The sequence below is a fragment of the Mesoplodon bidens genome, assembly GCF_964165515.1.
Source record: "Mesoplodon bidens genome assembly, chromosome: 4".
NCBI classification, from domain to species: Eukaryota; Metazoa; Chordata; class Mammalia; order Artiodactyla; family Ziphiidae; genus Mesoplodon; species Mesoplodon bidens.
Genome location: NC_138160.1, coordinates 62,196,707 through 62,211,689, shown reverse-complemented (window position 1 = coordinate 62,211,689; position 14,983 = coordinate 62,196,707). Strand labels below are relative to the sequence as shown.

At 35.9% G+C, this 14,983-nt stretch overlaps 1 protein-coding gene across 1 annotated transcript in view; it reads right to left on the bottom strand.

Moving 5' to 3' along the window:
• Positions 1-1,444: 1,444 nt before the first annotated feature.
• AGGF1 (angiogenic factor with G-patch and FHA domains 1) overlaps positions 1,445-14,983 on the bottom strand; it is a 48,721-nt gene continuing 35,182 nt past the window's right edge. Inside the window, exons 9-14 of the mRNA XM_081230411.1 lie at positions 14,393-14,494; positions 12,763-12,928; positions 11,274-11,356; positions 8,014-8,141; positions 5,873-5,972; positions 1,445-4,258 (exon numbers count right to left, since the gene is read on the bottom strand). Coding sequence (XP_081086537.1) covers positions 4,058-4,258; positions 5,873-5,972; positions 8,014-8,141; positions 11,274-11,356; positions 12,763-12,928; positions 14,393-14,494 — 780 coding nt within the window. The 3' untranslated portion in view covers positions 1,445-4,057. The remainder of the gene's footprint in view (positions 4,259-5,872; positions 5,973-8,013; positions 8,142-11,273; positions 11,357-12,762; positions 12,929-14,392; positions 14,495-14,983) is intronic.

Genomic DNA, 14,983 nt, shown 5'->3' with positions numbered 1-14,983 from the left:
ATTAAGAACACCTGCTGAAGGAATGCATTGCTGCTGAGCTTTTCTTCTTATATAACAGTATCTGAAATCTAGTTGTTCGAGTTCTCCCTGCAGCTCCCCTGCTCCCACAGGGTACTGAGGGCCAGGGTGACCTGCGAGACCTCCCTATCATTTTCTCCAATGGCTTCATTTCCAAAGTCATGCAAAATCCACCCCTTCTTTGAGGATGACCTCAAAGGGTCACCCATGATACCTTCTACCCTTTCTCACCGTCTATCATCTACCGGTCTCCTGTTCATTCTCCAATATTCATTAAGAAACCCAGCTCCTGATGCAGTCTTGTCCACGTATCATCACCTCAGGGAATGAAGACGACCCATCCACTTACTCACCTCATCTGTCCTCCTCCCTGACTTCTACTAATAACCACCATCTCTGCTCCAGGAGTCTACTCCCAACCATGCCCTTGGTATTTTTTTTCTTTTTAATAAATTTATTTATTTATTTTTGGCTGCGTTGGGTCTTCGTTGCTGCAGGCGGGCTTTCTCTAGTTGCAGCGAGCGGGGGCTACTCTTCGTTGCGGTGCGTGGGCTTCTCACTGCGGTGGCTTCTCTTGTTGCGGAGCACGGGCTCTAGGCATGCGGGCTTCAGTAGATGTGGCACGCAGGCTCAGTAGTTGTGGCACACCGGCTTAGTTGCTCCACGGCACGTGGGATCTTCCCAGACCAGGGCTTGAACCCATGACCCCTGCATTGGCAGGTAGATTCTTAACCACTGCACCACCAGGGAAGCCCCAATACGCTTTTTAAAATCAGCAATGTAATAAGAATATTCTCTGTCATGGTATAGACAGTTCTATCTTACTCATCTGAATGGCTACAAAGTATTACATAGTAGGCCTGCATCACAATTTAACCAACACCCCAAGTCACCACTATGGGATAGCTGGGTTATCTGGCAGACAGTTACCTGCCCATTCAGGAGCCATTGTCCCCCTCTGCCTTGCTCACTGCACCTGATGTTGTTCCAACAAGCAACATGTTCTGCCCTAGGTGATAGTTCATGATTGGCTTAAGGCAAGTGAGACCATCCTGTTGGCCTACCTTTTCAACTTCCCTTGCAGCTATGGGCAGTAATGTGATCAGGCTCTGGCTAACAACCCTAAGTAGAAGTCTGTTGTGAGAGTTTCTGAGTAAGCTTTTGCTTTCCTGATAAAAGAGAACTAACAGGAATACTGACTGCTCTTTCCCCTTTCTTCTGTTTTGGACATGACTATCATGACTGGAGTTCCTAAAGCCATTTTGCAACTACAATGCCATAAGCCAGCACTAAGAAGAGTAAAGCAGAAAGGCAAAGAGAAAGCCTGGGCCCTGATACACAGACACACACGTAAACACTGGCTCATTTTAAAGAATCCAAATGTATTTCCACTTTAAAGCCTGAAAAAGTAAAATGAAATGTTTTAGATCAAAGATTCAAGGCAGAGATATAAGTGATGCCCTACAAAAATAAGAAGCACACTTAGAACACCACAATGGGGAAATACTTTCAGCTGTTCCTGAGAACACCTTTAGATGCTACGTCTAGAAACGCCTTTCTGGCTCCCTGCCAAGCACATCCCTCTCTCCTGTAACTTGTTAAGGAAGGCCTTTGTATACGATCTCTCCTTGTTGGAAATTTCTATTTCTTTTGCCTGCCCTTTGAAAATGTGCCAAATTAAGAAATAATCTTTTACACGAAAAGTTGGAAGGTGTTTGAATTGGGTGAACCATAACTTTTCATAAGTTCACAACCAGAGTAAGTGAAACATCAGAAGTAAAAACTTTTAAAAACAGAAAAACATCTCCCCCTTTCTGAGAAAAAGTGCTTCCTGGCTATTTAATTCTAGAAAACAATTTCTGTTATTTTACTGTAATGGTGATGGTTTCTTCTGTTCTCAATTTTGCCAGCTTCTCATGTTCTGGCAAAATATGTTAGATTTCTCAAAATTCAGCAACTTGTAGCTCCACTTAAACCCTTAAAGGCTATTAAGTTAATACATTTATACTGCAAGAATAAACTATAGTTTTAAATATTAGACGCAAAACAACTTTATGTGTAATTCAAATTGTACATAATCCACATTTATGCTTCTAAACAAACAGAAGCTCACATTTGTACTACTTTTACAGTTTACAAAGTGCTTTTACATACATTTTCCCATTTTCTATTCAAGACAAACATGTGAGTTAAATATTCTCATTTCACAGGTAGAAATAGAACCAGACATTATTCAGTGGTTTAACCAGTATATAGTATAGCCCTGAGACTTTAGATCTGCAAAGGGTTTTAATAAAGCAAATATCACATATATTTCAATTTTTATCACCATTTTCAAGTTTCCATTTTCTTAACAAAAGAAAACAATGAAAAAGTTTTCCACAATCTAATAATAAAAATGGGAAATATTATATAGACAGTTGTATACTAACCCAATGAGAGAGATCTACCAGAAGCAAGTTTACTCTGAAGGTCCTATATTGTTACCTATATGTAGGGCACCGGCACCAGAACCACATTTAGATGAGTAATTTTCCTACTTTAGAGAAAATAATGCAGGACACTCCTAGTGCCTCCAAGTCTAATGTACATATATGTGTATGTGTTAGGGTATGTAGGTGGCCAAAAAGGATACAGAAAAATACTTAAACCTAGATTATTAGAGTTATAGGACCTCTGTTTTTCCCATCTTTAGGCCTTTAATAACTTGACAATTGTTTGGTCATATGTCTCATCTTTAGTAATACATTTATTTTTCTTTCCACACCCCCCTTTCTTCCTAAGTACCCTGTACACTAAGACTAGAAACTCCAACAGGTAGCTTTCTTTCTGAATTATCTTCCCTACTGCATACTTTTTTCCAGAATTTTCCTTTCCTATTTCTATATCTTGAAGACATTTCTTTATAGTAGATGAAGGAGCTATATAGTTTATATTCATTATGAGAAAAGATCAGTTCCAGCATTGATTTCCCAGCAAAAAGCTGAGAGAAAAGTTGAACAGAAAGGAAAAGAACAGTATTAACAGGCAGAGTGGTGACACCTGCACTCAGAAAGCTGCACTGCAGTCTCCGAAAATCTGAAGTTATCCTTTCATTATTGTGCTGTCAATTTACAGAGGAAAATTCTGGCTGGTCATGAGTTCAAAGCAGACCAGTATGCTTAAATTATTGGTTCAATGAATCATTCTTTTTGATGTTATAATGTTTTTTATTGCATTTGAAGACGTTTTCAATAAGTATCTTGAGTTTGAGGCCTTGGCTAGGTAACCCTTTTGCAGTAGAAATCAGATTTTTCTGGCACAACTCCATTGCCAGCAATGGGATTTATCAAAACTACAAATGCCAGCACACTGAATATTTCAATACTGTACTCAATTGTTCATATCTAAATATTTCAGCTATGAAACAAACCAAAGGTAAACGCTTAATATATAGTACAAATCAACAGATTCTTCACAGAAGAAAACAATGAGACTGATTTTCTACAACATGTCAGCTGTTCATTAGTTCTTCAATAATATTACTTGGGTTATTTCAAATATAATAACATTTATACACCACTACCCATGTTTTCTCAACATTTTCTACCTAGGTCCTAAAGGGCATAAACAAGGATGTATATAGTCACAATTGTTTTTATAAACTTTCGATGTTTCTTTTGTTATGCATCGTACAATAATGAATATAAGGAGACAGGGACAAATGTACATTTAAGTTAGTGGTTACATGAATTTTGCTTATATGGCTAGTTGCTTATATGAGCCTTGCAAATGACAAAATAAAGTAACAAAGCTTGATAAGCTCATCTGTGCCCTGTGAACTTTAGTCCACTCACAGCATAACTTGATTCAGTCACTAGTTTTTAAAAATGTTTTTTAAAAACTGCAAACCACACTTTATTACACATTTCTGAATCAAGAGGGGGTAAATTGTGACACAGTTCCCTCACGCCACTGACTCTTTTGGAAAGAAAATTTCTGCAATTAAACAAGAGTTTCCAAATTGTATAAAAAAGCTTTTGTGTTCTATGACTGACCTTCACTCTACAGTCCCTTTGACCCAAGGCACAGTCCCTGGTGCATCTTTTTGAGATTTAGTTTCAGGGAAGTTTTCAGCAAACCTCTCTCGAGCTTTCTCCCAGTTCTTTTTGCTCTTGTTTTGGAGAAGGTGAACATCTTCAATTGAAGATGGCTTGCCTGTCCCCAAGCCTGCATGTGTTCGCCGAAGTTGAAGCTGGATCTGTTACCAAAAGTTAAGAAGAGAACTTACTGTAGTATCTAAACACACTGAAATCTGCTGTATCCAATTTGGTCCTTTATAATTCTTTGAATTAGAAAAGATTGATGCATAAGAAAAAACTGTCAAATGCATCAAATACATACAGGAATAAATACATGATTATACATGATTCTACATTGTCTTGCTTGTCAATAAGTACAGTTGACGCTATAGAAAACAGAATGCTCCTTAAATAGCAATCACCAAATTTCACTGAGATGCTGCAGAATCAATCTGTCATCTACTCTAACGAGAAGTAAAAGCAATGGATGTATTTAAACCTACAGTCCAAGCCTCACCTAAGTATGTGAACAGGTAAGTTAAACATTAAGAGTCATGGGACTTCCCTGGTGGCGCAGTGGTTAAGAATCCGCCTGCCAATGCAGGAGACATGGGTTCGAGCCCTGGTCCGGGAAGATCCCACATGCCGCGGGGCAACTAAGCCCGTGCACCACAACTACTGAGCCTGCGCTCTAGAGCCCGCGAGCCACAACTACTGAGCCCACGTGCCACAACTACTGAAGCCCGCGTGCCTAGAGCCCGTGCTCCGCAACAAGAGAAGCCACTGCAATGAGAAGCCCGTGGACCGGAACAAAGAGTAGCCGCCACTCGCCACAACTAGAGAAAGCTTGTGCGCAGCAACGAAGACCCAACGCAGCCAAAATTAAATAAATATATTTTAAAAAATTAAGAGTCATAAAAAGAGAACTTGTTTATTTCCATAAAAGGAGGGGAGGACTTCGCATTATTTTGAGAACCATTATAAGCCACCAGTTACTGAGTGCCTAATATATGTCAGGCACCATCCTAGGGGCTTTACGTTCAGACATCCCTGAAAGAGTTCTCATTATCCGCATTTTTACATATGAAAACTGAAATCCAAACTTGCCCTAAGCCGCACAGCTAGTGATAGAACACATATTCTAACCTGACTACTAAACCCATGTTCATCCCACTGTACCTCAATGAAATGAGAAAATTTACATTAAACTCTCACTAATGCACCCATTATTTCTTTAGGTACCAAGTAATTATCAAGAAAGTTCTTTGATCATATTACTACTTTGTAAGGTTTTTGTGAAAGAGAATCTGAACCTCTGATGAACCATGGGACTATAGAATTAAACCACTGTATTGTTTTCCAGACATGATTCTCGCTATTGCTTGTTACATGCTCTGAATCTTGAACCTAAAACAGATTCTCCAGCTAGTACAGAGTCTGCCTTTTCGTGAAGTAACACTGTGATTGCTCTTGCATGTTAGGATAAGGCACAGTAAAGAAGTCATTAAAAATAACTAAAAGACAGAGAAGAACTTCTGGCTCAGGAAATAATATTCACTATCCTAGTCTGATGAAGAAAAAAACTCTAAGGGCCTTCCTAAGAACTTTAAAAACAAAACAACACAAATCATAAACACATATATTTGGTAACTGTGATTGCCACAAAGGTAGTAATTATGTCTCTTTTTGCTTGCTACAATACTCCTAGCACTTAAGGCAACACCTGGCATATAGTAAGTACAGTAAATATATCCATTACAAGAATAAAGAATGAAAGAAATCTTGAGTCTTACCGGAGTTTTCATTCCTCCACCGTCCTTCCCTAGGCCCTCTCCTTTTTTCCAACCCATCTTTTCCAACATCTTCCGACCTTTATTGCTATCAGTAATTTCACTTTAGAGAAAAGTAAGATGAGAGTTGATTTCTAAAGACCATTTAAGTCACATTTATAATAAATTCATGAATTAAAAATAACTGGTACGACTACTTTAGAAACTATTTGGCATTACCTAATAAAGTTGAAGATACACAAATCCTACTCCTACATATACTACTTAACGGAAAAGGGAATGTTTTGCAGCCAAATCTAACAATAAACACAAATTAGAAACAATCCAGATGTCCATCAGTGGTAAAGTGGATAAACTGTGGCATATTCATACAAGAGAATATTATATGGCAATGAAAATAAAATGTACCTAACATAACAAAGTAATGCTGGACAAAAAGAATATAGACACAAAATAAATACTAAATTATTCCATTTATTTAAAGTTAAAAAATAAGTGAAATTAATCTGATGCTGGTGAAGTCAGTAGAATAGTTACCTTTGGGGACGAGAGAGGAATAGTGATTAAGAGGGGACACCAGGAGGGTGGGTTTCTGGAGTTACTGATAATTTTCTATTTCTTGACCAAGAGGTGTATTCTGCAATGTGTTCATCTTATGATGTATCACTGATATTGATACTTACATTTGTGAATTTAACATCAACAAAAAAAGTTAAAACAAAACTAAACCTCTCGTGAACTATTTGCATTTTGTTTTATGATTTTATGGTCTGCTAATTTAAGGGTATTTTATGTTCTATCACACTGTCTTTTCAGTTCTACAAAATATGTAAATCAGCTCTTCAATAACAATAACCCAAGCCATGTCAGACCAATGGATTTCATTTTTCATTTCTGTCTTCTAATTTAACTGTAATGCAATCTTCATATTCTAAATCAATTATTTCACAACTATTAAACCTTACAATATATTTGTCACGTTGCTTAGCATATCTAACTTAAAATGCTGTATTTCATAAAATGAGGCTCCATAACTTCTGAGATGCACTGTTGGTCTATGGAACAGTAAGCAAACACTGCTGTCACATGCAACTGCAAAAGTCTACCCAAGTGGTATATCTTAGAATCAGTAAAATGATAATAACTCAAAATGCAGTAACTAATTGTTAGTTCTACATGAAAAAGTGAAATGCTAACTAAACCTAGAATTTATATTCTGAGAAACGAAATGTAGCTAATATATGATTAAATGCAGAAATATAATCATTTTGTAGGCTTCAAAATTACATTTTTCATGTTTACCAATGCTACTTTATCAAGAGAAACGAACTGAATCAAAAATAAGTAAGGGGGCTTCCCTGGTGGCGCAGTGGTTGAGAGTCTGCCTGCCGATGCAGGGGACATGGGTTCGTGCCCTGGTCTGGGAAGATCCCACATGCCGCGGAGCGGCTGGGCCCGTGAGCCATGGCCGCTGAGCCTGCGCGTCCGGAGCCTGTGCTCCGCGACGGGAGAGGCCACAACAGTGAGAGGCCCGCGTACCGCAAAAAAAAAAATAAATAAATAAATAAGGAAGGGACTCCCCTGGTGGTCCAGTGGTTAAGAATCCACCTTCCAATGCAGGGGATGCAGGTTCCATCCCTGATCAGGGAACTAAGATCCCACATGCTACGGGGCAACTAGGCCCACATGCCACAACTAAGACCCGACGCAGCCGCCCCCCAGAAAAAAACAGTAAGAAAAATAGTATTTCAGGGTCAAGAACAGAAGCAGTTGAGTTCTGAAATAACTATTAAAAGTATCAGTCCATACCAATTTCTTACTAGCCCAGCCTCCTAAGTATCTAATATATAAAAGTATGGTCACTCAATTGTGTGGCTACAATGTTAGCTATGCATATATATGTGTGTTTAACTTTGTATGTGATAAATCTGTATGTATACTTACATATATGATCAGTAATTTTCTAGGGAATAACGCAATACCAATATTAGAAGAAAATGTAAACAGATGTAGAGTTTCCATCTTGTTCTATATTATTCCTTTAAAGGTTACCTATCAGATTATATAGCCCCATAAATCACATTACCCTATGAATGTGATTATGGTACAAAGATCGTTTCAAGCAATTAAAATTTAATACTTACGAATGAACAGATGCAGGAGCATCATCTCTTTGGAAAGTTCCTTCACTTCCAATCTGCTCCCTACGTTTTCCAGCTCTATCTTTATATTTTGGATTCTTCAAAGCCTTTTCATCTTCGTAGTCTGTATTCTTCATAAACATGAAATATTCATTGAGGAAAACAAAACAGATAAATAAAAATATAATGTCTGTATATTTGCCTTGCTTAGCAAATATGGTTCAATGTGGTCTCCATTAAATAAGCCATGATATAAATTATGATACAAATTAAGACAATTACATTATTGAATATTTCTATTCTATCCCCTTTAATATAGTGAAAATATAGTACATTTTGAATCAATGCTGTGTACTCATATTCTCATATGAACTACCAGTATTCAAAAAAATATGGAGACCCCCTGGGGCTGGGGAAAAAAATCTACTTCTCCTTTTCTCTAAGGAGCTGAAAGTTCCAAAGGACCTAAAATATTTTGATACTGTTCCTTAGGAGGGAAAAATGTAGAAAGTCTTTAAAAAATAGATAAAAGGAAAAAAATACTTTTACCCTGGCAATAATAGTAGCTTTTTGCTTCAATACAGCTTCATTATATGATTAATCACTCACTCAACAAATCTTTTCTAAGTAAAGAGTAAGTTATGCCCTATGCTAGGTGACAGAATGCAAAGAAATTTATAATCCTGAAGTGCAGACACACACAGTCTTCAGCATGTTACAGTATGACTGGTTCAACAATTAAGGTATATACAAGATATGGCAGTGGCATAGAAGAGACAGGCAATTCAGCTTGGGGTTTCAAAGGCTCCTCTTCCCCTTTGTTACTATTTGCTAATCTTTACATAAGAAGTATAACATTCATCCAAAAAGATGCTACGGACTGCAAGAGCAACGCAAGGAAAGTACCACAGAAGTTTTTACTTAATTTTGCTTTCAAAACAGAAAAATACAAACCACCAACCCTAATAGGTATTCCCCCCAGAAAATGATGTAGAAATTAAGCTAAAATTTTTGAAAAAACATTTTATTCTCTCCTTATATATCCTCTATTTTCCTCCCAAATTAACCTTAACATTTTTTTCTAGTATGATTTCTCTCCCTTAGTACAATAGTAACAAAAAATACAATTCTGCATAAAAATGTTATTTTGGCAGCATCTTTTCTGACTTGTTCATAAAGTGTAAAAAACACTGGACAAATACACTTAAGACCTAGATCCTGTATCTAGCTCTGTCATTTAGTAGGTAGGTGACCAGCCCTAGTTTCTCTAATGTAAAATGGCAATATTAATTAGTTTTCTGGTCTACTTATAGGATTAAATGGTAATTTTTTTAAACTGCCTTACTGAGGTATAATTAACATACAATAAATTACACATAAAGTGTACAGTTACTTTTGAGATGTGTATACTCTTATGAAACCATCGCAACTAAGATAATAAACATATTCATCTCCCACAAAAGTATCCTCGTCCTTCTTTGTAATCTATCCCTCCAGCCCCTCTCCCTGTGCATCTTCTCCTGTAGCCAGGCAACCACTGATCTTTCTACCATGATACATTAGGTTTGCTTTCCTAGAATTTTATAGAATCGAAGTATATAGCATGTTGAGTTAATCTTTGAACAACATGGGTTTGAACTTCGTGGATCCACTTATACATAGATTTTTTTTCAGTGGTAAATACTACAGTACTACACGATCTGCAATTGGTTGAATCTGTGGATGCAGAATCCCAGGTATACAGGAACTGTGGACATAGAGGGCTGAGTACCAGCTATATGCAGATTTTTCAACCAAGGTGAGAGTCAGCACACTTAATCCCTAGGTTTTTCAACGGTCAGCTGTACTCTTTTTGTCTGGCTCTTTCACTCAGCACAATCATTTTGAGATTCATCCATGCTGTAATCTGTATCAATAGCTTATGCTTTTTTATTGCTAGAGTGTTTGACCATATTGATTTAACATAGTTTGTTTATCCATTAATGATGGACAGATGAGTTTTTTCCAGTTTTTGGCTTTTAGAAAAAAAAGCTGCTGTGACCATTTGCTCACTAGTTTTTGTACGAACATATGCTTTCATTTCTCTTGGATAGAAATGAAATACTTTGAAGTAGAATGGTGAATAATACAGTAGGTGTACATTTAACTTTTTGACAAAGTACTAAACTCTTCTCCAAAGCAATCACACCATTTATATTTTCACCAGCAGTGTATGAGAGTTCCTGTTCCTCCACATGCCCACCAACACTTAGTATGGTCAGTCTTTTTAATTGGTTTTAAATTGTAATTCCCCAATGACTAATAATACTGAACATCTTTTCATGTGTGTATCTGCCACCTGCTTTGGTGAAGTGTCTATTCAAATCTTTTGCTTATTTTTAAATTAAGTTGTTTTCCCTTATTGAGTTTTCAGAGTACTTTATATACTCTAGGTATAAGATACATGATTTTTATCAGATATATGATTTGTGAATATTTTTCCCAGTCTGTGGCTTATCTTTTCATTCTCTTAATCGTTTCTTTGGAAGAACAGAAGTTTTGGAGAAAGGACAATTTGTGCTTTTGTGGATAGTGCTTTTAGTGTTAGATACCTTAAAAAATCTTTGACTTTTTTTTTTAAGGTTTGCTTCTAGAAGTTTATTAATAGTTTTAAGTTTTAAATTTATATGTATAGTCCATTTTGAGTTCAGTTTTATATGTTATGAGGTGGGGATCAAGGTGGTTGTTGTTGTATATGGCTATCTAATTGTTCCAGCACTGACTGATGAAAAAAGACCATCTTCTTTCCACCAAATTGCCTTCATGCCTTTGTTGAAAATCATACACACACACACACACACACACATTTATCTATGTATCTATCTATCTATATGGGTCTATTTCTGGACTCATTATTCTGTTCCATCAACATATTTATCTTTTTGCTAGTACTATACTGTCTTTATTGCTGTAGTTTATAATAAGTCTTGAAATCAGGCAGTATTAGTCCTCCAACTGTGTTTTTCAAGGGTATCATTTTAATGCAAGTTTTTTAAAAACCAGAAATGGCTATTCCAATATAGGGTATTATCATCACTTTCCTACTCCAACCTCAACAGTTGGTGAGGTAAACAGTAAACAACTAACAGGAATTACATAAATCTCAGAATCATTCTAAATAGCTCTCTTTTTATATATAAAAATGGACTATGCTTATCTACAGGCAGTTTTATACAAAACCAGATGCACAGTTTAACACATGTAACAATATTTAACTCCCTTACCTGCAAACCATATTTTACTCGTATTTTCTTTAATTCTTTTCTCCTTTCCAACTCTTTTTCCTCCTTACTTAGAGCTGGACCAACTAAAAGGAAAAATTGAGTTTGGTTTAAAAAAAAAAAACACTAAATCTGATATAATACTGTTTATTTAATAATGAAAAACTAATAGTACTAGTATCCCATCTGCAGATTAATAAAAAGTTCAAATAAATTAATATAAAAGTATCTTAGGTTGTGATGATGTCCTTTCAGCATTTTGGTAATTAAATCTACTTGGAAAGTAAACCAAAACTCAAAGACTACAGGAATGTTTTAGATACTGAAAGAAACACTGAACATCTTAATTTTTCAATATGGTTACTGTAATTGAAATCCAAATGCAGAAATATTGTTGAGTTTTCCAAAGGAACATAAGCTTGTGCAAAAGAAAAATAACAGAACCCAAGATTCACATTACTATGTAATGTGCCATACTCATTTTCATAATGTAGTATGAGAAAACAAAAAATACATAATGAACATGTATAGTTGGTATTTAAAGGAAACAAACGATGTGAAAAAAATTACTTCTTACTAGTTAAAAGTATCTTTCAATTTTTAAAGCCTTAGATGAGTGGGTTTTAAACAAGACAGCAACATTTTACAATATTATTTATTATAGAAAGTAATGGTATATACACAGATTAATAATTCAAACAAACTGTAAGTAGGAAAGCAAATATATCAATCAATAAATCTTAATACCTTGGCCTATTATTTTCTATGTTACTATTTCACATCAGTTTAACTGTGGATGACTTTTTATATCAGTAAACAGATGTTAAAGGGAAACCAATCTCTATTTATGTCACAATTACTCCTTTGAAGTACATTTAGCTACCACTGCAGTGCTGCTTCAAAAGCCTATAGACTGCAGTAAATAATAAAGATGAGGCCTATTTTCAGCTACAATAAACAAGACTGCAAAGAGCCAAAGTATATACCTAAATAGGGACTTGCTAATATGCACATCTTCAACTTTGTTTCCCAAAGAGATGGTTTCAATTAATAGTCTCACTAATAATGTATGAGAACTCCCTTCTCTCTACATTCTTAGATTTGTTATTGCTTTCTTCTTTCTAAATACTATTGTATTCTATATTTCTTACTAATTTATAAAATATATATATTTTTTAAAAAGCCTATAGACTGGATTAGCAAAAACAGCTAATGATTATCATTCCTGGTCATAAAGTAACCTAATGTTGTAATAGTACAACTAAATTATTACACAGAAAAACCAACTACAATCATAATCTACTAGTCTAGGTCTCAAATTTCAAATACATGTCATTTCTTAGTCTCATTTGATAATATTCACTTAAATATAAATGTATCTCAATAGAGTATTATATCAATTAGATATGAAGCTGGTAACTAACTGATACTTTTTTAGAACACGCAGTGAATTAAAAAGCTACCATGCCCATAAACAGTATGTTTCACATACCAAAAGGTTCATCTTTCTTATCAAGACGAAGGTGAGCTCTAACCTGCCCTGGTTCACAGCCATCACAGGTATCACTGCCAGGGTGAATGTGAAAGGACAACACAGTCTCTCCAATTTTCACTTCATCTCCATGCTCAAGTATGTAAGGGTCACATTTAGTTTTGGGCTAAAGGAGAAAAAAATTACAAAACCAAACCCAAGAGAGTTACATGTGGTTATTTTATTTATTTTATGTCTACTGTAAGTAATGTCTGATTATAAAAAAAAATTTTGAGATTGTTCTCAATGAGATAGACATATGCACACACATTTCCACAAAACTTAAAGGTGATGCATAATATTCTACAAGTCGAGAAGATGACAGCTGAACTGAGCAACTTCTAATATTTTTTAATATTTATTTATTATTATTTATTTTTGGCTGCATTGGGTCTTCGTTGCCAGGCATGGGCTTTCTCTAGTTGCGGCGAGCAGGGGCTACTCTTCGTTGTGGTGCACGGGCTTCTCATTGCAGTGGCTTCTCTTACTGCAGAGCACAGGCTCTAAGCATGTGAGCTTCACTAGTTGTGGCACATGGTCTCAGTAGTTATGGCTCGCGGGTTCAGTTGCTCCGTGGCACGTGGGATCTTCCGGGACCAGGGCTCAAAGCCATGTGCCCTGCATTGGCAGGCAGATTCTTAACCACTGTGCCACTACGGAAGCCCTCTAATTTTTATATTATCAAAATCCACTGATCTCCCCATCTCCATGCCCAGTCCTATCACAGAAATACCCAACTCAAACTTTAGCCTATTACCAAAATGAATAATCATCACAGTCAAAAAGAAGAACTGTTAAGGAGACAGGTGCATTGTATTTCCCTTCTTCCATCCTCTCTTGATAATTCAGTTTTATCTCATTTTTTTTAAATTTTTTTATTTTTTATTTTTTTGGTGGTACACGGGCCTCTCACTGTTGTGGCCTCTCCCGTTGTGGAGCACAGGCTCTGGACACGCAGGTTCAGCGGCCATGGCTCACGGGCCCAGCCGCTCCGCGGCATGTGGGATCTTCCCAGACCGGGGCATGAACCCGTGTCCCCTGTATCGGCAGGCGGACTCTCAACCACTGCGCCACCAGGGAAGCCCCTCATTTTTGATTCTTATAGACTAAGACCTCCCTCCCTCCCTTCCATGTATTATCTTATTATGTGCTAAAGCACTTTGTTACATGTTGCGATAGAAGAGTTAACTGAATAGACATAGCCCCTGCCTTCAAGGAGTTTACAGTTTAACAACATTTCCTTTAAAAGTTTAAACACACACACACACACACACACACACACAAACACACACAAAGGATGGCCCCTAAGGTTGCTATAAGAACATTTACTCTGAATAGCTTTAAAATGTATTTATTTCTAAAAATAAGGCACAGGTACATAATTAGAAGTCAAAACTCAACAGTTAAGTATCCACTTACTGTATACATTTTTTAGCCCTTTCTAAGAATTCCCTTCCATGTTAACACATTTGGGTGAATACCAATCTGAACTAAATGATATATATAATAACTATGGCCCTGAGGGATAAAAAGTTTCATTTCAGTTTTATAAAATAATGTGAAAGTATTTAATTAATAAGTATATACTCACTTGAAGAATCTGTTTTCCATTAACAATTGTACCATTTTGACTGCCTTGATCCACAAGGACATAACTTTGTAAGTCGTGATCAAAATAAATTTCTGCATGAAACTTAAAAAAAAGAAACCAGGTAATTATAAAGTATTATACCTTTTTTAAACCATAGATAATTTCTCTATGATAAGATGCAATGAACTTTTAGTCTCTTAATAATTTAACTTTTATTATTTTTAATACATTTTTTTCAGAATACAAAAGTATAATAATGCTTCTAATAGAAATGCGAAGGCTACAGGAGAAAAACTCACCTATAATTCCACCTATCATTACCATTAATAATTTAGTATGTGTCCTACCTTTTCTACTTTTATAATATAGTTGAGATTATACTATATGTAATTTGAAATAATTTTTTCACCTAATATATTTGTTCATGTTATTAAAAATTCTTAATACGAAAGGTGATTTGAAACATTCAAGGTCGACTTCTCAGTTTTTTCCAAATTTTTAATACTAGGAACTAATCACTCCCTTCTGTTCCACAGCACTTTGTTTATATAACAATTAAATTATACAAAGTTTCCGTATATGTGAATGTCA